Genomic DNA, 23,007 nt, shown 5'->3' on the forward strand with positions numbered 1-23,007 from the left:
GTCACATGGTCCGGGAAGAGCTTTCGAGAGCCTTCGGGTAAGGGCGAGAGAGAGGCGGAGGCAGCCCCAGCCCTGCCCAATATAAGGGGGTTCCCCTGAGAGGAGCTCGGGGTTCTTACTGTTGGAGAGGCAGGAGATCCACGTCAAGCTAAAGAAGCCTCCAGCCAAGCGGTATGGGACCCAGCTTGTGGTACGGAACGGGATCGCAAACCCATAGGTGTGGTTCGCCGTAGCGTTGTTAGTCGGGTGGACACCTCGCCTGGGGTATGTTGTGTTAATAGTTTAATAAAAGTGTTGCTCCTAAAGACAACATCTGCCACTCAGTTGAACTCACTATTCATGTTTTAATTGATGTTAAAATATTTACAAAAATTCAAGAGTTACAAGTTCACGAACATCAAATACATTTTATAAAACATAAACGCGTCAGTGATTATTTTATTAACAAGGATGGCTAAAGATTAAATGTTATATATATTCTTAGCTCTTTCGGTAAAGTCACATTGAAGGGAAACAATAAAATAATAAAATATATATAATAAAAATTCTCACGACGTTTCGACCATAACACAAACTGTCGTCATCAGGTGTGAAAAACCAACGGCAAGAAACATTTGAAAGAAGTGCCGGTTCGCATTAATTAATTAATTTTTAAACGGTTTATTTATTTATAAAACACGTCAGCGCCACGTGCAGCGATTTGGCAGTTTATTTAGAAGGACAAGTCCATCTATGTTCTGAAAAGAGGAGGGGGGAGACGAAAAATTAATGTATGCTGTCTGGAAGCCACCGTAAGCGTGAACAATCAATTAAGACCTAACTACTACCACAGAGGCAACTTAGTTACATTGGAGAAACCAAACACCATGTCTCAGACCGCATTCGTGAACACAAAGCAGACCTTAAACATGGTAGGACCAACACCTCGGCCGTGGCAGATCATTGTTATAATTCAGTAGGCTCACATGACATTGACTTTTCCAAGACAGAGGTTCTTTGTAAGCCATCTGGCTACCATGAGAGATTCGTTCATGAGGCTATCCACATATACAAGCACAGAGACAATTTCAACCGAGAAGATGGATTCTGGCTTAGCAATCATTGGAAGGATTTGATAAACCATTTCAGGTCTTAATTGATTGTTCACGCTTACGGTGGCTTCCAGACAGCATACATTAATTTTTCGTCTCCCCCCTCCTCTTTTCAGAACATAGATGGACTAGTCCTTCTAAATAAACTGCCAAATCGCTGTGCGTGGCGTTGACGTTTTTTATAAATACACCATTTAAAAATAAATTAATTAATGCAATTTAACACGTAGGCTTTCGCGACCAATATTATTCATAATAAAGGTTTTTGGGTTAGATCGCGTTATTTATAAATGTGTCGTAACCCTCCACCACCCGACACGGCCAATCAGCAAAAAAAGTGTCACGTTGACAAAAGACAAATAATTCACTATTTTAGCCCACCGGTGTGTTGAAGTGTGAATCCACATTTACAGTTTGAGTACGACGTTTCGCTGGTAAATACATCCAGCATCATCGGGCAATTCGCCAGAATGGTAAAGCCCTCGCTTGCTCCCGGTTTTATATAGAGCAGCAGGGTGACGTCATCACTTAACTCATATCAGGTGAAGTGATTAGAGGCGGGGGGGGGGGGTATTGTAATTATATAATCGATTAGTAATCAGTCATTGGTTATGATTAGTAATGAGTTGTAGATTAGTAATTAGTTGTAATGTTAGTGATTATATGCTATGTTAGTAATCCGTTAATTAGTATGTGTTTCCCCTATAAGGAATTGTAATGTGCATTCATATTCCTAGCTTCCTCGGCAAAGCCACGCCGAAGGGAAACAATAAACATAGATATTCTTTTATTTTATTGCTTCCCCCCCAACGCGACTCCACCGAAAGAGCCAAGAACATGAATCACTGCAGTCACGAAAGCTTTAAATCAAAATGTAATGTGTATTATTTAATAATACGCTTCCAGCCCGCACTAAGCCTGTAGCTGTCAGAGCGATTAAAGTTATTCTTATTCCTCTCAATTTCAATGGATTCTCTAATTAGTCTTTGCCAGTAATAATTAGTTTTACACAACACTGCAACATTGTCAAAATCAATTGAGTGTCCTTGTTGACAAGCATGTTCTGCCACTGCCGACAGTTGTGTTTGAGATAATTTAATATTTCTCTGATGTTCTTTTAGTCTTACGCTGATATTACGTCCCGTCTGTCCAATGTAGCAGCCGCCACATAAACAATTAATCCGATATACACCTTCTGTTGATAATTTAGGTAATGCGTCTTTAGTGCAAGATACTAGTTTTTGAATTTTGTGTACTGTACCAAATCTTACTGTAATGTTTTGCTTTTGCAAAACACGGGCTAATTTGTCAGTTACTCCTGAGATATATAGATTTTTTATTGTTTTAACAATCTGGTCGCTTTCAGCAGTATTGCTTTGCGATCATGATTTGGCATTCAGTGCTCTGTTAATTTGAGCATTACTGTAGCCATTCTGTCGTAGTGCATCTTTAACGTGTTTCATCTCTCTCACTAGACTCTCACCATCTGACACTGTTTTAGCCCGATGTATGAGCGTCTTGATAAGAGAGGATTTCTGAGCTGGATGATGATGTGACTCTGTATTCAGATAGGCATCAGTGTGCGTTTGCTTTCTGTAAATGCTGTGTGTTATTTTACCGTTTAGGCCATGTCCAAGCAAAATATCTAGGAATGGGAGTGTGTTATTCACCTCCATTTCCATGCTGATTGGCCGTGTCGGGTGGTGGAGGGTTACGACACATTTATATATAACGCGATCTAACCCAAAAACCTTTATTATGAAATTAATGCAAACCGACACTTCTTTCAAATGTTTCTTGCCGTTGGTTTTTTTTTCACACCTGATGACGACCGTTTGTGTTATGGTCGAAATGTCGTGAGAATTTTTATTGTTTTATATATATTTTATTTAATTGTTTCCCTTCAACATGACTTTACCGAAAGAGCCAAGAATATGAATTACTGCAGTCACGAAAGCTTTAAATCAAGACAACACACACGAGCGGCGAGTGCTCCGATCCTGCTTGCTCCGATTCCGCTTGCTCCGATCCCGCTTGCTCCGATCCCGCTGGCTCCGATCCCACGTGCTCCGATCCCGCGCGCCCCCCTCCCCCCACTCACGTGGCCACGGTCGTCCTCCTTGCCGCCTGGTGGTGGCTTGCGGGAGGCGCGGGGCTCTTCCCTGCACACGCGCCGGGGGGGGGGGGGGGGGGGTGGGCGGGATGCACAGCGGTAATTCGTCGCACGAGGAAGCCCGCGAGGGGCGCCGCTGACGTTCGAGTGACATTCCAGCGACATCGGGACGAGCGGGGAAGCGGGCAGCGGGAGGGGGTGGTGCACTTCCGCGGTGGTTAAAGGTGAGAGGCTCAGCGAGGGGGTGAGGTGGCGGGGAAGGTGACGAGGTGGGCGACTCACGCGGCCGCTTGGAGCCGGCGGCGGTAGAGCAGTGCGGCCGCGAGGGCGAGGCCCACGGCGACGACAGTGGCCCAGCAGGACCTGCCGGCCTGACCGGCCCGGGGGGCCCGGCAGACCAGGCCGGCCGTAAACGCCGCTGACGCCGATGCCACCGTCGGCTTCTCTGTGTGGCACAATGACCACAACAACAACGACCGCAACAACTTTGCCACAACTTTATTCGTCCGACGAAAAAAGTTGTGGCAAAGTTGTGGCCACAGTGCCGGCGAAGAAAGACAACGGAGAGCGCCGATTCTCACCGACGACGGAGAGGTTGACGCTTCCCTCGAAGTTGCCGGTGGGGAAGGTGGCCACGTGGCAGAGGAAGAGGCCCCCGTCGCCGTGCTGCACGTCCAGCAGCTCCAGCGAGAAGTCGCCGCGTGCACTTCCGCGCCCCCCGGCGCGGAAGCGCACACGGCCCATGAGGGGAGAGTTTGGGTATGCCGTGCCGTGTCGTGGATTGAGCACCGCCAAGCTGGCCCTCTTCCGGCCGTCATCACCGACGGTGACCTTCAGCCAGTTCACCTGCGTCAGCGTCACCGCGGCCGCAACCCGCAGGTGGCAGTGAAGCAGCGCCACCTTCTGGCCGATGGCTGCCAAGGCCTGGCCCTCCGTCACGACACCCACGGGAGGGCCTGGGCAGGGAGACCACACAGAGACCCATACACCACTCATAGAGACCCATAGACTACTCATAGAGAGCCATAGACTACTCATAGAGAGCCATAGACTACCCACACAGAGACTCATAGACTACTCATAGAGAGCCATAGACTACTCATAGAGACCCACAGATTACTTACACAGAGAACCACACACGACTCACACAGAGACCCACACACTATTCACACAGAGACCCATAGACTACTCACACAGACACCCATAGGCTACTCATAGATACCCATAGGCTACTAGAGACCCATAGACTACTCATAGAGAGCTATAGACTACCCACACAGAGACCCATAGACTACTCATAGAGACCCACAAATTACTCACACAGAGAACCACACACTACTCACACAGAGACCCACACACTACTGACACAGAGACTCATAGACTACTCACACAGACACCCATAGGCTACTCACACAGAGACCCATAGACTTCTCACACAGAGACCCATAGACTACTCACAAAGAGACCCACAGACTACTCACACGGAGACCCATAGACTACTCACACAGAGACCCATAGACTACTGACAGATACCCACAGACTACTCACAGAGAGACCTACAGACTACAAACACAAAGACCCATAGACTACTCACACACAGACCCATAGACTACTCACAGAGAGACCCACAGAATACTCACACGGAGACCCATAGACTACTCACAGAGACCAATAGACTACTCACACAAAGCTACCCATACGGATGCTTATCTGAAACCGGATTCCCACCAACATCCATCACAGAAGAATTCTCATTAAGACTCTGCACCATAGAGCCCAATGCATATCTGATCAGGAACACATAGGCAGTGAACTCAAGCACGTACACCAAGCTCTTAAAGCTAATGGTTACTCCGACTATACAATCCGCAAAGCTATCACTCAAACCATGAAGAATGACCCTCTCGAGGAGCCTTTCAAAACCATTACTTTACCCTACATTGCGGGGATCACAAAAAAGATCTCCAAATCCTGAATAAACACAAGATCCAGGTCCGTTTCAACACATTACATAAAATCCGTGATCTGGTTCCGTCTGTGAAAGATGTGATTCCGGACATACAGTACCCTGGTGTCTACAAACTAAGTTGCCTCTGTGGTAGAAGTTACATTGGAGAAACTAAACGACATGTCTCGGACCGCATTCGTGAACACAAAGCAGACCTTAAACACGGTAGGACCAACACCTCGGCCGTGGCAGATCACTGTTATAATTCAGTAGGCTCACATGACATTGACTTCTCCAAGACAGAGGTTCTTTGCAAGCCATCGGGCTACCACGAGAGATTCGTGCATGAGGCTATCCACATATACAAACACAGAGACAATTTCAACCGAGAAGATGGATTCTGGCTTAGCAATCATTGGAAGGATTTGATAAACCATTTTGGGTCTTAATTGATTGTTCACGCTTACGGTGGCTTTCAGACAGCATACATTAATTTTTCGTCTCCCCCCTGCTCTTTTCCGAACATAGATGGACTCGTCCTTATAAACAAACTGACAAATCTCTGTCCGTGGTGCTAACGTTTAAAAATAAATACAAACCGCCACTTCTTTCGAATGTTTCTTGCCGTTGGTTTTCACACCTGATGATGACTGTTTGTGTTACAGTCGAAACGTCGTGATAATTTCATTGTTTTATATATTTTATTATTTTATTGTTTCCCTTCAACGTGACTTTACCGAAAGAACCAAGAATATGAATTATTGCAGTCACGAAAGCTTTAAATCAAAATTTAACCACCTCTACGGGGAGGGTTTCCACATAACTTTAAGATCCTTCAACAAACTCCGGGATAAGAAGGCTCAGCTGATCGAGTCTCTCACCTTTCTGAAGAGATGTCGCGACTCTGGGGTAATACCAATCGCATTTACACTGACCTCTGCTGATGTAACTTCTTCTAATGCGAAACGAATTCTTTTCAAAACTAGCTTAGCTCTTATCTCAGAGAAAATCTGACTTATACGCACCGAACTAGATCAGTTAGACAAGACACTCTACAAATCACACTTATCATTGACGGCAACAATGTCCACATCAGATTGGGAACATGTAGACAATATGACTGCCTCTTCAGCTGCTACTATGTCAACCAAATGTAAGGACAACCTGATTTCCAAATTTAACCTCCTCTCCAACAAAAGACCGGACCCACACACCAAAAAGTTAGACGTTAACAAAGTCGTAATTAATCGTAGTAACAGTTCTATTTCCGATGGTCTGAAATCCGTTTTAGCTAAAGGTCTAAACTTTGCAGTCACCCCTAAACACATACCAGTTACTGATATCATTGCCCAAGTAGACGTTGTTCTCAAGGGCCTGGGTCACATCGCTGCAGACGTAGCAAGATCTGAAATCGCTGCAACCCTCAAAAACGCTAAGATGCCAGCTAGCAACCTCAGCAAAGATGAGCGTTTTGAATTATACAAATTAAAAAAGAGGGATGACATTGTAATCCTCTCAGCTGACAAGGGCAATGCTACTGTCATCATGGATAAAATAGAATATAACAACAAAATGAAAGAATTACTCGACGATGGCAGCTATACAAAAATAAAAAGAGATCCCACCAACAGCCTCGTCACACAAACCAACAAAATTATTTCTGATTCAACCGCATTAATTGATCAATCTAAACAGTTTTTGTTGAAACCTTCTGCTGCCAGGCCACCAAGATTATACGGCTTACCAAAAATGCATAAAGTAGATACACCCCTCCGTCCCATCATCTCTATCAACTCCCCCACCTACAAACTGGCTCGTTTTCTGTCTGAAATCCTGCGTCCTTTCACTGGAAAAACCACCTCTGCGGTACAAAATTCTACTCACTGGTATCGACAATCAAGGGTATTTCCCTGTCCCCAGACGACCTGCTTGTCAGTTTTGATGTAGTTTCCTTATTCACCAAAGTTCCTGTACCTAACACCATCGCAATCATTGAAGACTTGGTTCATCAAGGACTAAACATTGAGGTACCCCCCCTGGTGAGACACTGCTTAACCAATACATACTTCACTTGGAATGGAACTTTCTACAAACTGAGGGAACCCCAATGGGCTCCCCCCTATCTCCAGTTATAGCCAACATTTTCAAGGAGAAATTTGAGACTGACGACATCCAGACTGCCACTCTCGGCCCAACCTTATGGAAGAGGTACGTGGATGACACTTTTGTCATCTGGCCACATGGCCGGCCTGCTCTAGACCAATCCTTCGACCACATCAATTCCATATACCCAGCCATCAGATTTACCATGGAAGTCGAAAAAGATGGCAAGCTACCTTTTTTGGATGTCTTAATAAAAAAGAGACCTGATGGTTCAATGAGCCACTCTGTCTATAGGAAAGCTACCTATACGGATGCATATCTGAAACCGGATTCCCACCACCATCCATCACAGAAGAATTATCTCATCAAGACTCTGCACCATAGAGCCCAATGCATATCCGACCAGGAACACATAGGCAGTGAACTCAAGCACGTACACCAAGCTCTTAAGGCTAATGGTTACTCCGACTATACAATCCGCAAAGCTATCACTCAAACCATGAAGAATGACCCTCTTGAGGAGCCTTTCAAAACCATTACTTTACCCTACATTGCGGGGATCACAAAAAAGATCTCCAAATCTTGAATAAACACAAGATCCAGGTCAGTTTCAACACATTACATAACATCCGTGATCTGGTTTCGTCTGTAAAAGATGTGATTCTGGACATACAGTACCCTGGTGTCTACAAACCAAGTTGCCTCTGTGGTAGTAGTTACATTGGAGAAACCAAACGACATGTCTCGGACCGCATTCGTGAACACAAAGCAGACCTTAAACACGGTAAGACCAACACCTCGGCCGTGGCAGATCACTGTTATAATTCAGTAGGCTCACATGACATTGACTTCTCCAAGACAGAGGTTCTTTGCAAGCCATCGGGCTACCACGAGAGATTCGTTCATGAGGCTATCCACATATACAAACACAGAGACAATTTCAACGGAGAAGATGGATTCTGGCTTAGCAATCATTGGAAGGATTTGATAAACCATTTCGGGTCTTAATTGATTGTTCACGTTTACGGTGGCTTTCAGACAGTATACATTAATTTTTCGTCTCCCCCTCCTCTTTTCCGAACATAGATGGACTCGTCCTTATAAACAAACTGACAAATCGCTGTCCGTGGTGTTAACGTTTAAAAATAAATACAAACCGCCACTTCTTTCAAATGTTTTTTGCCGTTGGTTTTCACACCTGATGATGACTGTTTGTGTTACAGTCGAAACGTTGTGATAATGTTATTGTTTTATATATATTTTATTATTTTATTGTTTCCCTTCAACGTGACTTTACCGAAAGAACCAAGAATATAACTTTACTCAGTTTAATAACTTTAGTCGTCCGATGAATACACTCATAGAGACCCATAGACTACTCACACAGAAAACTCATTGACTACTCAGAGACCCATAAACTACTCACACAGAGATTTACAGAGATACAGAGACTCATTGACACACATGGAGGCTGGTTGAGATACATAGCGACCCTACATAGAGATACACAGAGACCCACAGAGACACACAGATACTCTGCAAAGAGATACAGAGACACATAGAGACTCATAAAGATACATAGAGACTAATTTAGATACATACAGATACATAGACATCCACCCACCCACTCACTCACCCATCAACTCACAAGGTTTGGCAACTTACTCCGATATTAAAGGATTTGCAATCACCACACACACACAAACATCTCTCTCTCTCACCCAGCCACTCACCCACCCACTCACCCACGGCGCTGTGTCGTGGAGGGACGGACACACAGGACAGCGGAGACCACTCCCCTGCCTTCCGCCGCAGGAAGTCAGTGATGACCCTCGCACGGGCACAGTACTCATCAGCGTCTCCAGGCGGACACACCGCGTGGTGGCAACTGACGAAGTTCACCTGGAGTAGCAGCATCATCATCAGTAGTAGTAGTATCATCATCAATAGTCGTGTCATCAAGCTGTAAGCTCCACATCTACAAGCTGGCAGCTCCATGTCTACAAGCTGGAAGCTCCACGTCTACAAGCTGGAAGCTCCACGTCTACAAGCTGGAAGCTCCACGTCTACAAGCTGGAAGCTCCACGTCTACAAGCTGGAAGCTCCACGTCTACAAGCTGGAAGCTCCACGTCTACAAGCTGGAAGCTCCACGTCTACAAGCTGGAAGCTCCACGTCTACAAGCTGGAAGCTCCACGTCTACAAGCTGGAAGCTCCACGTCTACAAGCTGGAAGCTCCACGTCTACAAGCTGGAAGCTCCACGTCTACAAGCTGGAAGCTCTACGTCTACAAGCTGTAAGCTCTACGTCTACAAGCTGGAAGCTCCACGTCTACAAGCTGGAAGCTCTACGTCCTACAAGGCATCAACATGTGGCCGGGGACCCGAGTGAGGGTCCGACCCTTCGTAGCTGTAACTCCGACGTATAGATTAGTTAGCTGGGTGGTCACCACCCCTAGGCTATATCTGGTAAAGGGGCAGTTACCCCTTTGTATGTCACGTGTTACAACAAATGTGTTGCCTCTAAAGAATAACGTCTGCGACTCAGTTGGACTCACTACAGTCGTAGTGAAGTGACACAGAATGGGTCACTACGGCACGTGGTGCTGGTTACCGACAGAGAGAGGAGATGTGGGCGTCACAGCCATACCTGCCAGCAGAGCAGGGTGCAGCGGCCGTTCTGGCAGCAGAGAATGCAATGCCACGGAGTGGGTTACTCGGGTGCATGATGCGCACTGCTGGCAGTAGGGGGCATATGAGGACATGGCAAACCGGCCGGCTGGTGGAGCACGTGATAGGCCGGGGTAAGGGATGTGTGGCAAGGGTGCCCGAGGGGACACGTGAGGTATGGCCCAGAGCCTTCTGGTGGGTTTCCAGAAGGGGGCGTGGCCAAGGGCGGAGCCAGGCCACACCGGGGGGGCATAAAAGGGAAGTCCTGAGGCTGGATAAAGGCTGTCTGTCGGTGGAGTGGAACCCAATGTGCTACGTCTTCATCGTCAGGCAGCGTGCCGGCTGCTCTGACCAGTCTGTAGTTATCCCGTGTGTGAACAATTGTTAAATGTGTAGAATAGACGTGTTGCCTCCTACGATTAGTGTCTCAGAAGTGGTACACTACAGAGGTATCATCAGTAGTAGAGTAGCATCACTCACTCATCCACTCATTAACTCTTTCACTAACTTACCCACTCACAAGGTTTGGCTACTCCCTCCGATACCCAAGGCTTCTCAATCACCACTCACGTCCCCCCCACAACCTTCCAACCCCCGTCACAACCCCCGCAACCGCTCACCGCATTCGGAGCGCCCCCTTTTGCCGAGTACTCCGCTTGAAAAAAGAAATCCAGTCGGTGCCCCACCATCCTTCTCAGCAACAAACGCTCAACGTAGGCCGACATTGACAGCTCCCAGACCTCCGGCTCTGCGTCAACCACCGCGTCTACCTTCCCAGCCACCACACAATCGCCGTCGTCACCGCCGTCGTCACAGCCGTCGCCATCACCCTCCTCCACCGTCCTTTTCTTGGTGAGCTTCAGGGTGAATATCGGAGCACTGAGGACAGCTGAGACACCGGGGGGGGGGGAGTCACGCGTGGGGGGGGGGTGTTATCTCCCTCGCCTAGTGAGCCGGAGGCCGTTGGTTCGAATCCAGACCCTGACGATGCCTGCTGTTGTATGTTTGGAGTTTGTGTGATCTCCCCCTGTTCTACAGAGTGAGTGAGAGTGAGTGGGAAAGTTACAGACAGACACAGACAGAAAGAGGCACAAACAGACACAGACAGAGAAACACAGAGACACACAGACACATGGACAGACACAAACACAGACACTCACACACACAGAGACACAAACACAGACAGTAACACACATAGAGACACAAACACAGACACTCACACACACAGAGACACAAACACAGACACTCACACACACAGAGACATAAACACAGACACTCACATACACAGAGACACAAACACAGACACTCACACACACAGAGACACAAACAGACACAAACACTCACACACACACACACACAGACACTCACACACACAGAGACACACAGACACATGGACAGACACAAACACAGACACTCACACACACAGAGACACAAACACAGACACTCACACACACACAGACACACAGACACTCACACAAACAGAGGCACACAGACACATGGACAGACACAAACACACTCACACACACAGAGACACACAGACACATGGACAGACACAAACACAGACACTCACACACACAGAGACCTAAACACAGACACTCACACACACAGAGACACAAACAGTTACACAAAGAGACACACATAGAGAGACAGAAACACACACAGACACATAAAAACAAGATCTCTCATATAGCTTGCACAGACAGTTGGGGTAAGTGCTGTTGGCGAGCACACAACATCAACAACCGCCATTCGGCACACAGACACACACAGAGACAGAGACAGCGGCACATGGCCGATCTCACGCCACTCACTTGTCTTCAAGTGCACGACCTCAACCACGACCCAGGGTGAGGACAGTGGTGATGATGAGGCGGTGGATCTGACGCGGAGGTGGTAGCGGTCGGTGGGATTTTCCAGCGCTGAGGAGACATTGCACCGCGTCTCTGTTGTGGCAGAGCAGACGATCTGCCAGTGGACTTGTCCAAAACTGCGCAGACAGAAACATGGAAAGGAAATGGTGAGGAGTGGTGAGGAGCGAGTGAGCAGGTGACTGAGAGAGACGTGTGTGTGTGAGTAAACTAATGGGCGAGTGGATTGGTGAGTGAGTGGGTGAGTGGGTTGTCGAGTTAGTGGCTGATTGAGTGGGTTGGTGAGTGAGTGGGTGAGTGGGTTGTCGAGTGAGTGGCTGAGTGAATTAATGGGCGAGTGGGTTGGTGAGTGGGTTGTTGAGTGCGTGGCTGAGTGAGTGGGTGGGTGAGTGGGTTGGTGAGTGAGTGGGCGTTTGTAGCCACCACAATGGTCAAAGGGAGCTCTGAACGTGTGCAAGGGGCTGTTAACCGCTCCACCTTCAATTAATTACCACTAAACAACACACAAAATATCAAATTATGCGCGTTGTTTAGTGCCCCGGCGGGACAGGCGTCGATGACGTCTCCTTACAAAACCCCATTTGGAAACAGCAAAAAACCACTGTGGATGGCCACGTGGAATGTTCGAACGCTCACTGCGAAGGAGAGGCTGCCACTCCTCTGTCGGGAGCTGGACTGGTACCGCCTGGATCTCTGTGGTATTCAGGAGGTCCGGTGGACCGGCTCTGGCTCCTGCCACCATGAGGGGTGGACAGTCCTCTACTCGGGGCAGGAGCCTGCCAAACAACAGGGAGTGGCTCTTCTTATGAACAAAATAATGAAGGGGTCGTGGGAGTGTGGCGGTGAGGTGTGGGAAGCTGTAAGCCCCAGGCTACTTTGGGCTCGCTTTCCCATCAACCAGAGGTGAGGAGCGGTGGTCGTCATTACTTATGCCCCCACCGAAGACGAACATCCGTGGAGGGACGCAGGCAAGGCCGATGAGTCAGATGCCTTCTATGAGCTCCTGTCACAAGTGCTAGCTAAAGTGGCCCCTCGGGATATTCACATTGTCGGTCAACTTTAATGCCCAAGTTGGTCATGATGCTGGCACCTGGTCTGGAGTGATTGGAAGGCATGGGCCAGATCAGCTCAATAACAACGGTAGAAGGCTGCACGATTTTTGTGCAGCCCATAGGCTTGTAATTACCAACACGCTGTTCTGGCATCGGCGCATCCACGCAACATCATGGATGCATGCCAGGTCCAAGCAAAGAACATCTGCTGGACTACATAGTGATGGAACAGCAGATGCTGGCCCATGTCCTTGACACAAGGACCTACCATGGAGCTGATTTGCTCACTGACCATCGACTTGCCATCTGGAAGATGCGCCTGCCATTCTTCTACTCCAATGGTGGGTGTATACCCAGGACCCCATTCAAACCCAGTGGCCTGGTCTCAGTTAGCTGATGAAAGTTGCAAGTGAGAATTTCATCATCGCTTGCAGCTGGGGTTGGCATTGTCCCCCACTCCTGATGTCGAGGGGAAATGGGCGAGGTTTTGGACTGTGACTCATGCAGCTTTAATGGCTGCTTGGGAATACGGTCCAGACCTCGCCAGAGACCCTCACTGACAGAAGAGGTGTTCAGGCTGGCTGAGAAAAGTGACAGGCCCACTCTAATCGTCTACAGCATCCCACGTCAGAGAATGAGGAGGCTTACTGCAGCCTTCGCTCGGAGGTTCGGAGAGCCGTGAGGTGTTCCAAGGATTGGTGGTGGTCGCGGGTTGCTGAGCAGATGGAATCTGCCTCAATGGCCCGCGATCACAAATAACTCCGTCAAAAAAGTAACTTGCAGCGCCACACCTATTTCCATATTTAGCGGAAAGAACGGTGATTCAATTTCCGACCCCCAGGAACAGGTTTGCAGATTTGCTGAGCATTTCTGTGAGGTCCTGCGGGAGGGAAAATCCCTCAGCCTGGAAAACATTGTGGGACAAAGTGGGGATGACCCTGCTGAGGCTGCGGTGCCTCAAATGTTGGAAGTCACCCCCTGTAAGTGGCTGGGTGAGGTGCCATCTGTTGAGTACTGAAGGCAATCCAGAGTCTGAGACCAGGAAAGGCCCCGAGCAAAATGTTGAGGGAGGGTGGCGTTTGTGCACATGACATCATAACAATAGTCTGGACCACTGGACGGGTTCCGCAGGATTGGAAGGATGCCCTGGTGGTCCCCCCCCTTTAAGAAGGGAGACCGCACAGATTGTAACAACAACAGGGGCATCTCACTCCTCAGTGTGCCGGGAAACGTCCTGGCAAGGATTATTCAACATCGCCCTGCCAGGCATGCTGAGGAGAGGCTTTGCGGAGCCACAATGCAAGTTTCAGGAAAGGGTGGTCCTGCACAGATGCCATATTTTCCGTCCATCTGCTACAGCAGAGGTGTAGGGAATTCCAACAAGACCTACATCTCTGCTTTATTAACCTGGTCAAGGCCTATGATACCATCAGTAGGCCTGGGCTCTGGGTTGCTCTTCATGCTTTCGGAGTCCCTGACCCTCTGCTTACAATAATTAAGGACCTTCATGATGGTGAGCGGGCCCGGATAAAACTACGTGACTGGGAGTTGGAGCCATTACCTGTTCACCTTGGGTCCCACATTATTTAACACCTATTTCGACCAAGTAGTTTGTGAAGCCTTTGATGGCTGTATCGGTGGAATTTACGTCTGGTACAGATACAATGGGAGGATGATTGATGCCCAGGTGCAGTCAAGGGATGGCTCCATATTGGTCAACCATGTTACATATGCTGATGGTCTGGTAAGTGCTGCTCACTCAGAGGAGGAGTTGGAGGTGCTGCTGCTGAACCTGGAGCTTGCCACCAAGAGGTGGGGCCTTACCATCAGACCCACCAAAACTAAGCACCTGCCTGGGTATTTTGTACCATCAGACACTCCACCCCCACAACTCCCAATTGGTGATGGGGCATTTGTGGAGAGAGTGGAGAGTTTCCCATACCTGAGCAGTGTGCTCATGACCGGCTAAGGTTTGACAGTAGAGGTCTCACTCCGAATCAGTCGCGTGGCAATATCTTTTCATCGGTAACGTTGTGTGGAAGCTACCTGGTCTGTCGCTCTGCACGAAGCTTCAAGTCTTCTTGGCCACAATCATTCCCTTCCTTCTCTACGCTTGAAAAACGTGGAGCCCCCTAATGGAACATCTTTGCCAGTTCGAAACATTTAGGCGGGCCTGCCTACAATCTATCCTGGTTTTTTCGGTAAAGTCACGTAGAATGAGAATAAAATAATAAATTGATAAAATAAAATAACACAGCGCTGTCCTCCAGACAGTCTCGTCCCTTCACCTGATGAAGGCTGCTTGTGTTGTGGCCGAAACGTCGTGAGATTATTGTGTTATTTTATTTTATCAATGTATTATTTTATTCTCATTCTACGTGACTTTACCGAAAGAACCAAAGAAGATTAATCCTTGCAGTCACGAAAGCTTTAAATCGAAATTTAATCCATCCTGGGTTTAACCAGGCAGGATTGTGTGAGGAGCTCACAAATTCCTGAAAGATCTGGACAAAGTCCCATCGGTGGGCTACTCCAGCATGCTCCTGCCAGCGGGCGTTCAACACTTGACGTGGCCTCAACGTGCATATAGTCTGGCACAAGTGCCATTATGATGTCACAGCCAATTAGTGGCAAATCGCGGTTGTTGTTGAGTGAGTGAGTGGGTTGGTGAGTGAATTAATGGGTGAGTGGGTTGGTGAGTGATTAGGTGAGTGGGTTTAAGGGTGAGTGAGTTGAGTGAGTGACGGATGGGTGGGTGAGTGAATGAGTGGGTGAGTGAATTCAGCCGTGAATGGATGGGAGGTTGAGTGGGTTTGTGGGTGGGTGAGTAGGTGGGTGAGAGGGTGGGCGAGTGACTGAGTGGGTGAGTGAGTGGGTGAATAGGTGAGTGGGTGAATGGGTGAGTGGGTGAGTGAGTTAGTGAGTGGATAAGTGAGTGGGTAGTTGAGTGAGTGGGTGGTTGAGTGAGTGGGTTGGTGAGTGGGTGAGTGAGTTGGTAAGTGATCAAGCGGGTGGGTGAGTGAGGGAGCATCTCACAGTTTGCTCTGAACTGTGTAGGTAACGTCCAGAAAAGTTGAGTTGGCCGTGGTGGTGGTGGAGTCGATGGTTGAAGGCTCAACAATTGGGGGTCTATCCCCTTTGGGGTCAACTTCACCGGGGTCCCAGCAGAGGTCTGCAAGGAGGTCTCGAGATTCCAAACGTACATTCAATGGGGAAGGCGGAGCTGGGGAGATGAGTGAACAACACATTGAGCAAACCACTGCACCACCACTCCCCACTCACACAGTGCGCTAACCACTGCACCACCACTCCCCACACACACACAGTGCGCTAACCACTGCACCACCACTCCCCCCACACACAGTGCGCTAACCACTGCACCACCACTCCCCCCACACACACAGTGCGCTAACCACTGCACCACCACTCCCCCCACACACAGTGCGCTAACCACTGCACCACCACTCCCCCCACACACACACAGTGCGCTAACCACTGCACCACCACTGCCCACAAACACAGTGCGCTAACCACTGCACCACCACTCCCCACACACACACACAGTGCGCTAACCACTGCACCACCACTGCCCACAAACACACAGTGCGCTAACCACTGCACCACCGCTCCCCACAATTACACAGTGCGCTAACCACTGCACCACCACTCCCCACACACACACACAGTGCGCTAACCACTGCACCACCACTGCCCACAAACACAGTGCGCTAACCACTGCACCACCACTCCCCACACACACACACAGTGCGCTAACCACTGCACCACCACTGCCCACAAACACACAGTGCGCTAACCACTGCACCACCGCTCCCCACAATTACACAGTGCGCTAACCACTGCACCACCACTCCCCACACACACACAGTGCGCTAACCACTGCACCACCACTCCCCACACACTCACACAGTGCGCTAACCACTGCACCACCGCTCCCCACGTACACCACAGCTTGGTACCAGATGTATCGACCTCTGTCCCGCTCGGCTCACCGTGGCTGCAAGTGACGATGTGGAGGAGGAGAGGCAGGAGGAGGTGGAGGAGTCGACCAGGTCCGTAGAACTTCCCCATCTCCATGAACCTCACGTGGAGGGAAAATCGATTCTCGGTTCGATTAAAATACTCGCATCGATTCCTTTGCGGATAACATGGGAATCGATTGTTGGAGAATTTTGATGGTATGTAGTCGATTCCCGTTGTGATAACATGGGAATCGATTGTTGGTGAATGGTGCTCATGGAATCGATTTTCAATGGGGATAAAGTGGGAGTCGAGTTGGTAGTAGTGTTTATAGCTGTTGGAATCGATTACCTTTGGGATAACATTGGAATCCATTGTAGAAGATATTGGTGGAGTTATATTATTGTTATTGCTCCTCTGTTTCAATATAATTTACGTGCAAACTTTTCCGACTACACACTTTTTAAAACAATGCTCTCCATAACTTTTACCCCGGGGTTTAAATATTGTTTTTGTGATTAACAAAAAAACCCCCGAAAGAGCGGGAAACATTGAACACCCTGCTCACTGATTGGTCCAAGCGGCACCCGGCCACCTCCCACCATCGCCTTCTCCTATTGGACGCTGCCTTTAGCAGCGTTGCGCTCCCATTGGCTTAGCAAACTCGGATCACGATTCGCGTTTCGTAATCATAGCTCGACACGATTCAGCACGAGAATGAATCGAAACAACGGAATCGCGTTCGAGTAAAAACATTTGATTTAAATATGGTACGTCAACAATACAACTTTTATTTTTTTTACATTTATTTACACCGGCGCGAATGCCAACGCGAGTTTTATTGTCGATGTTGAGTTTTGTAATTTCGTACTGTAAAAAAAAATTGCCTCAAAGTCGCTCCCGCCTCGGAGCCAATCGGATTTGGCGTCTCCCTTCCCACGTGACGCGAAGTTTTTTTGTTTTCCCGCCAATTTGTTTTGGCTCCTCCCCCTCACCCACCGCCATTTTTTTTAATTCGTGAGGGGGGTGCAGACGCCGGAAAATTTATTTTTGTTGCTCAATTAACGACGAGGACGACGAGGAGGAGGACGACCCGCTAGGAGTGTGAGGTCGCCACTTTTGAGAGAAAGCGTGAGGTAAAGAATGCCCTCTACCGTCCAGGTTGTGGCGTGCAAGTTTGGTGTTTAAGGGTTTGTGTTTAAGGGTTTGCCTTTAAGGGTTGGCGTTTAAAGGTTGGCGTTTAAGGGTTGGTGTTTAAAGGTTGGCGTTTAAGGGTTGGTGTTTAAAGGTTGGCGTTTAAGGGTTGGTGTTTAAAGGTTGCTTCTTAAGGTTTGGTGTTTAAGGGTTGGCGTTTATGGGTTGGCTTTTACGGGTTTGCGTTTAAGGGTTGATGTTTAAGGGTTTGTGTTTAAGGCTTGGTGTTTAAGGGTTGGTGTTTAAGGGTTGGTGTTTAAGGGTTGGTGTTTAAGGGTTGGTGTTTAAGGGTTGGTGTTTAAGGGTAGTGTTTAAAGGTTGGTGTTTAAGGGTTGGTGTTTAAGGGTTTGTGTTTAAGGGTTGGTGTTTAAGGGTTGGCGTTTAAGGGTTGGTGTTTAAGAGTTGGCTTTTAAGGGTTAGTGTTTAAGGGTTGGTGTTTTAAGAGTTTAAGAGTTTTCACGTTTAAACAGAGAGAAAGCGTGAGGTGTGTGTGTGTGATGGTGTGGTGATGTACACTCTGTGTGTGTGATAGTGTGGTGGTGTGCACTCTGTATGTGTGATAGTGTGGTGGTGTGCACTGTGTGTGATGGTGTGATGGTGTACACTCGTGTGTGTATGTCCTCTCCCGCAGCCAATCGGAGGCAAGTTCAGGGGGCAAGGGTCGCGAAATTTCAGAATTTGTCGATGGCCGCCTCGAAGGCCTCCACTGAGGCTGCGACTTTAACCATTTAACTTTACCACTTTAAACATTAAACTACAAATAAACAACGACTATACAACAGCTATACAACGACGACTAAACAACAGCACAACAACAACTTCTCCGGCGATGTCTACGATGGACGAAGTGAACTCGCGCGCCTCAGCTGCCCAAGGTTCGAGTGATTTTGAGGGCGAAATTTTTTTTTAATTTGTTTTAATTTATTTAAGTCGAAAAATGTTTTAAGTTTTTAATTTAATTTAGTCGAATTTTTTTTAAAATTTAAAGTCGAACATTTTTTATTTAAAGCTTTCGTGACTGCAGCCGCCCACACCTCCTGCACCACCACCCCAGCTGCCCACACCTGCACCACCACCACCACCCCAGCCGCCCACACCTCCTGCACCACCACCCCAGCTGCCCACACCTGCACCACCACCACCACCCCAGCCGCCCACATCTCCTGCACCACCACCCCAGCCGCCCACATCTCCTGCACCACCACCCCAGCCGCCCACATCTCCTGCACCACCACCCCAGCCGCCCACATCTCCTGCACCACCACCACCCCAGCTGCCCACACCTCCTGCACCACCACCACCCCAGCCGCCCACATCTCCTGCACCACCACCACCCCAGCCGCCCACACCTCCTGCACCACCACCCCAGCCGCCCACATCTCCTGCACCACCACCACCCCAGCCGCCCACACCTCCTGCACCACCACCCCAGCCGCCCACATCTCCTGCACCACCACCCCAGTCGCCCACATCTCCTGCACCACCACCACCCCAGCCGCCAACATCTCCTGCACCACCACCACCACCCTGGCTGCCCCCCCTAACATCACGGCCCCCCCTTCCACCGCAGCGCCGGCAGCCCCCCCCTCGCGGCCGCGGCTCGTGACGCCGGTGCGCCGCTCGGCGCGGATCCACGCGGCGGGGGGGGCGGTGGGGGGGGGGCGACCCCCCCGGGGAGGGCCCTGAGGGACGGCGACACGGTGGGAGGCATTGCGGAGCTGCTGCTGGCAGCGGCCTACGCGGAGGAGGAGGCGGACGAGGTGGTGGTGCAGGAGGGCGCTGCTGGCAGGGGAGGGAGGGGGGGGGGGAGAGGCGGCGTCACCGCACGAGGTTCCTGCTGAGGGCCAACGCGGTGCTGGGGGACAACGCCCCCCAGCAGCAGCAGCTCGGGCTACTGGGGGGCTGGGCGGTGAGCGGAGTGAGATGAGTGGTGGGGTGAGCGGAGGGGTGAGTGGAGGGGTGAGCGGAGGGGTGAGCGGAGGGGTGAGTGAGATGAGTGGAGGGGTGAGCGGAGGGGTGAGTGGGTGAGTGAGATGAGTGGAGGGGTGAGTGGGGTGAGTGGAGGGGTGAGTGGGTGACTGGGTGAGTGAGATGAATGGAGGGGTGAGTGGGGTGAGTGGAGGGGTGAGTGAGTGAGATGAGTGGAGGGGTGAGTGGTGGGGTGAGTGGAGGGGTGAGTGGGTGAGTGAGATGAGTGGAGGGGTGAGTGGAGGGGTGAGTGGGATAAGTGGAGGGGTGAGTGGGTGACTGGGTGAGTGAGATGAGTGGAGGGGTGAGTGGGGTGAGTGGAGGGGTGAGTGAGATGAGCGGAGGGGTGAGTGGGGTGAGTGGAGGGGTGAGTGAGATGAGTGGAGGGGTGAGCGGAGGGGTGAGCGGAGGCGTGAGCGGAGGCGTGAGTGGAGGGGTGAGTGGAGGGGTGAGTGAGATCAGTGGAGGGGTGAGTGGAGGGGTGAGTGAGATGAGTGGAGGGGTGAGCGGAGGGGTGAGCGGAGGGGTGAGTGGAGGGGTGAGTGAGATGAGTAGAGGGGTGAGCGGAGGGGTGAGCGGAGGGGTGAGCGGAGGGTGAGCGGAGGGGTGAGTGGAGGGGTGAGTGGGTGACTGGGTGAGTGAGATGAGTGGAGGGGTGAGTGGGGTGAGTGGATGGGTGAGCGGAGGGGTGAGCGGAGTGGTGAGTGGAGGGGTGAGTGAGATGAGTGGAGGGGTGAGCGGAGGGGTGAGCGGAGGGGTGAGTGGAGGGGTGAGTGGGTAACTGGGTGAGTGAGATGAGTGGAGGGGTGAGCGGAGGGGTGAGTGGAGGGGTGAGTGGAGGGGTGAGTGGATGGGTGAGTGAGATGAGTGGAGGAGTGAGTGGAGGAGTGAGTGGAGGGGTGAGTGAGATGAGTGGAGGGGTGAGTGGAGGGGTGAGTGAGATGAGTGGAGGGGTGAGTGGGGGGGTGAATGGGGTGACTGGGTGAGTGAGATGAATGGAGGGGTGAGTGAGATGAGTGGTGGGGTGAGTGGAGGGGTGAGTGGAGGGGTGACTGGGTGAGTGAGATGAGTGGAGGAGGGGAATGTTTCTGCAGCTGGCTGATGGCCTGTGGTGCTGTCCACCCCCCTATCTCCCCACCCCGGAGTGCCCTACAGTGCTGCCCTTAATTGCTACTCCCAACAGAACTTGCCACAAAAGTGTGCTGAGGCTACTGGGGGTGCCTTTGTCTTTGTATAGGCTGCCTGTCCTCTTCGCATCGCGTGTCACCGAGGCCACGTGGTTTGCTGTGCGTTTCAAGCTTTATTATCCAGCCACTCCGAGCGTAGCTGCCGTCACTACACACGCCACGTGATGGGGGCACGGCCACGCCCACTGGTGGGGGCACTGCCACGCCCACTGGTGGGGCACGGCCACGCCCACTAGTGGGGCCCCTCGGCGCAAGGGTTTCCCGACGTTCAATTGCTGACCAGGATCGGAGGTCAGAATGAAACCACCAGATTCTGATGTTTATTTCTGCATTCACAACCACAAACGATGAGGATCATCAACCTCGTCAACCTCGTCAACCTCGTCATCCTCCCCTAGGAGGGAGCTCGAGAGCGATGGGTGACAGGGTGAGCTCGGAGCGACCCCAAAAACTTTCACCGCTTTTGCTCGACTCACCGCTATTACCGCCACCACATGGACAAACCCCGCACGCACGCAACAATATTTACACGCCACAAGACAAAGGTCTACCACCACCACCCCCCCCCCCTCTCTATCTCGCTCCCCCTACCCCATAGCTTGGAACAGACTGGCGAGCGACGTTTAGCGGCGTAGGCGGGCAGGGGGGCGCCCAGTAATCATCGCCAGCACCCGCAGCCACCTTAATCTCCCCTGTGGCGATGTTTACGATACGTACGGCGTGAAAGAAGTTCGACACGCACCACACGGCCGCCACCACTACCGCCATCACTACCACCACCGCGTGTCACTGTAGACACATACACATAGACACACAGACACATAGACACACGCAGACACATAGACACACACAGAGACACATAGACACACACAGAGACACAGACAAACACACGCAAAGACAGACACACGCAGAGATACATAGACACAGACACACACAAGACACATAGACACAGGCAGAGACACAGACACACAAAGACACATAGGCACATGCAGAGCACGTAGACACACAGACACACACATAGAAATACACAAACAGACACACAGACATACTCACAGACACATAGACACAGAGACACATAGACACAGACACATAGACAAACACACCAAGACAGACACACGCAGAGATACATAGACACAGACACACACAAGACACATAGACACACAGAGACACAGACACACACAGAGACACATAGGCACACACACAGACACATAGACACACACAGACACACACATATAGAAACACACAGACATACTCACAGACAGTCACACACACAGACAGAGGCGTGTGTCTGTGTGTGTGTCTGCCAGGATGAGTAAAAAAAAGGTGTCGTCTATCGACTTGGAAATAATCCCACGGGAACGCTGTCTCGAGAAAAAGATGACCGATAAAAGTGTTTTGAAGTTATATCCGTTGACTTGTGAACCGAATAAATCCCGTGTTCTTCACATATTGAGTCTCGTCATCGTTTTTCTTTTCTTACCTATAAAAGGCATTTTTTCTGTGTGTCCGTCTGTCTGTCTCTGTGTGGACGCACACTTGCTCGCGAATCGTGGAGTTTACTTTTAAAAAAGTAGCCGGGTACCACACCGTAAGCCCCGTGGTGAGCCAGCGCCATTCTGTTTTCCCATCCGTAAACTTTAAAAGTTGTTAAATTAACAATTTAGTGCTATTTCGCATTATTTAAGTATTTCCTTGCGCCGCTAAAGCTGCCCGGGGGTTGCCCCTAGCAACGCTCGCGCGTCATCGGGGGAGGGTGGGGGGAGATTTCTCATTCGCGTTCAAAATGGTTTTACTTAACTTGATTCCTCTGTCGTGGTCAAATGTTGTGATAAAGATT

The 23,007-nt window shown here is 50.1% G+C and overlaps 1 protein-coding gene and 1 long non-coding RNA gene across 4 annotated transcripts; one reads left to right on the forward strand and one right to left on the reverse strand.

The window, feature by feature from the left end:
• Positions 1 to 324: 324 nt before the first annotated feature.
• On the reverse strand, positions 325 to 16,989 carry LOC142913356 (uncharacterized). Of its 3 annotated transcripts, none has more exons than XM_076060868.1 (8): positions 16,854 to 16,989; positions 15,880 to 16,015; positions 11,735 to 11,910; positions 10,544 to 10,812; positions 9,001 to 9,157; positions 3,786 to 4,160; positions 3,487 to 3,649; positions 325 to 3,253 (listed from the first exon to the last, which is right to left on the reverse strand). In XM_076060868.1, exons 1-8 carry the CDS (start codon positions 16,936 to 16,938, stop codon positions 3,040 to 3,042), a joined length of 1,575 nt encoding a protein of 524 aa, XP_075916983.1. In that variant the 5' UTR covers positions 16,939 to 16,989; the 3' UTR covers positions 325 to 3,039. The 3 variants fall into 3 exon arrangements, with proteins under 3 accessions (XP_075916983.1, XP_075916982.1, XP_075916981.1); XM_076060867.1 differs by having other exon boundaries at positions 15,880 to 16,027; positions 16,854 to 16,988; XM_076060866.1 differs by having other exon boundaries at positions 15,880 to 16,066; positions 16,854 to 16,988.
• Positions 16,990 to 17,546: 557 nt separating this feature from the next.
• Positions 17,547 to 22,617, forward strand: LOC142913357 (uncharacterized). Its single transcript, XR_012934632.1, has 4 exons — positions 17,547 to 17,957; positions 18,647 to 18,890; positions 19,586 to 19,924; positions 21,769 to 22,617. It is a non-coding gene; the product is annotated as an uncharacterized LOC142913357 (long non-coding RNA).
• Positions 22,618 to 23,007: the final 390 nt, after the last annotated feature.

Source organism: Petromyzon marinus, unplaced genomic scaffold (genome assembly GCF_048934315.1).
Source record: "Petromyzon marinus isolate PM22_M1 ecotype Great Lakes invasive population unplaced genomic scaffold, UKy_Petmar_22M1.pri1.0 PM_G_Scaffold_25, whole genome shotgun sequence".
Lineage (NCBI taxonomy): Eukaryota > Metazoa > Chordata > Hyperoartia > Petromyzontiformes > Petromyzontidae > Petromyzon > Petromyzon marinus.

Coding starts and splice junctions, on each gene's coding strand:
- LOC142913356 (XM_076060866.1), bottom strand. CDS start 16,938: ATGGAGATGGGGAAGTTCTACGGACCTGGTCGACTCCTCCACCTCCTC. Junction 16,067..16,853: donor CATCGTCACTTGCAGCCACG/GTGAGCCGAGCG, acceptor TCATCTCCCCAG/CTCCGCCTTCCCCATTGAAT. Junction 9,158..10,543: donor AAGGGGGCGCTCCGAATGCG/GTGAGCGGTTGC, acceptor CTGCTACTCCAG/GTGAACTTCGTCAGTTGCCA.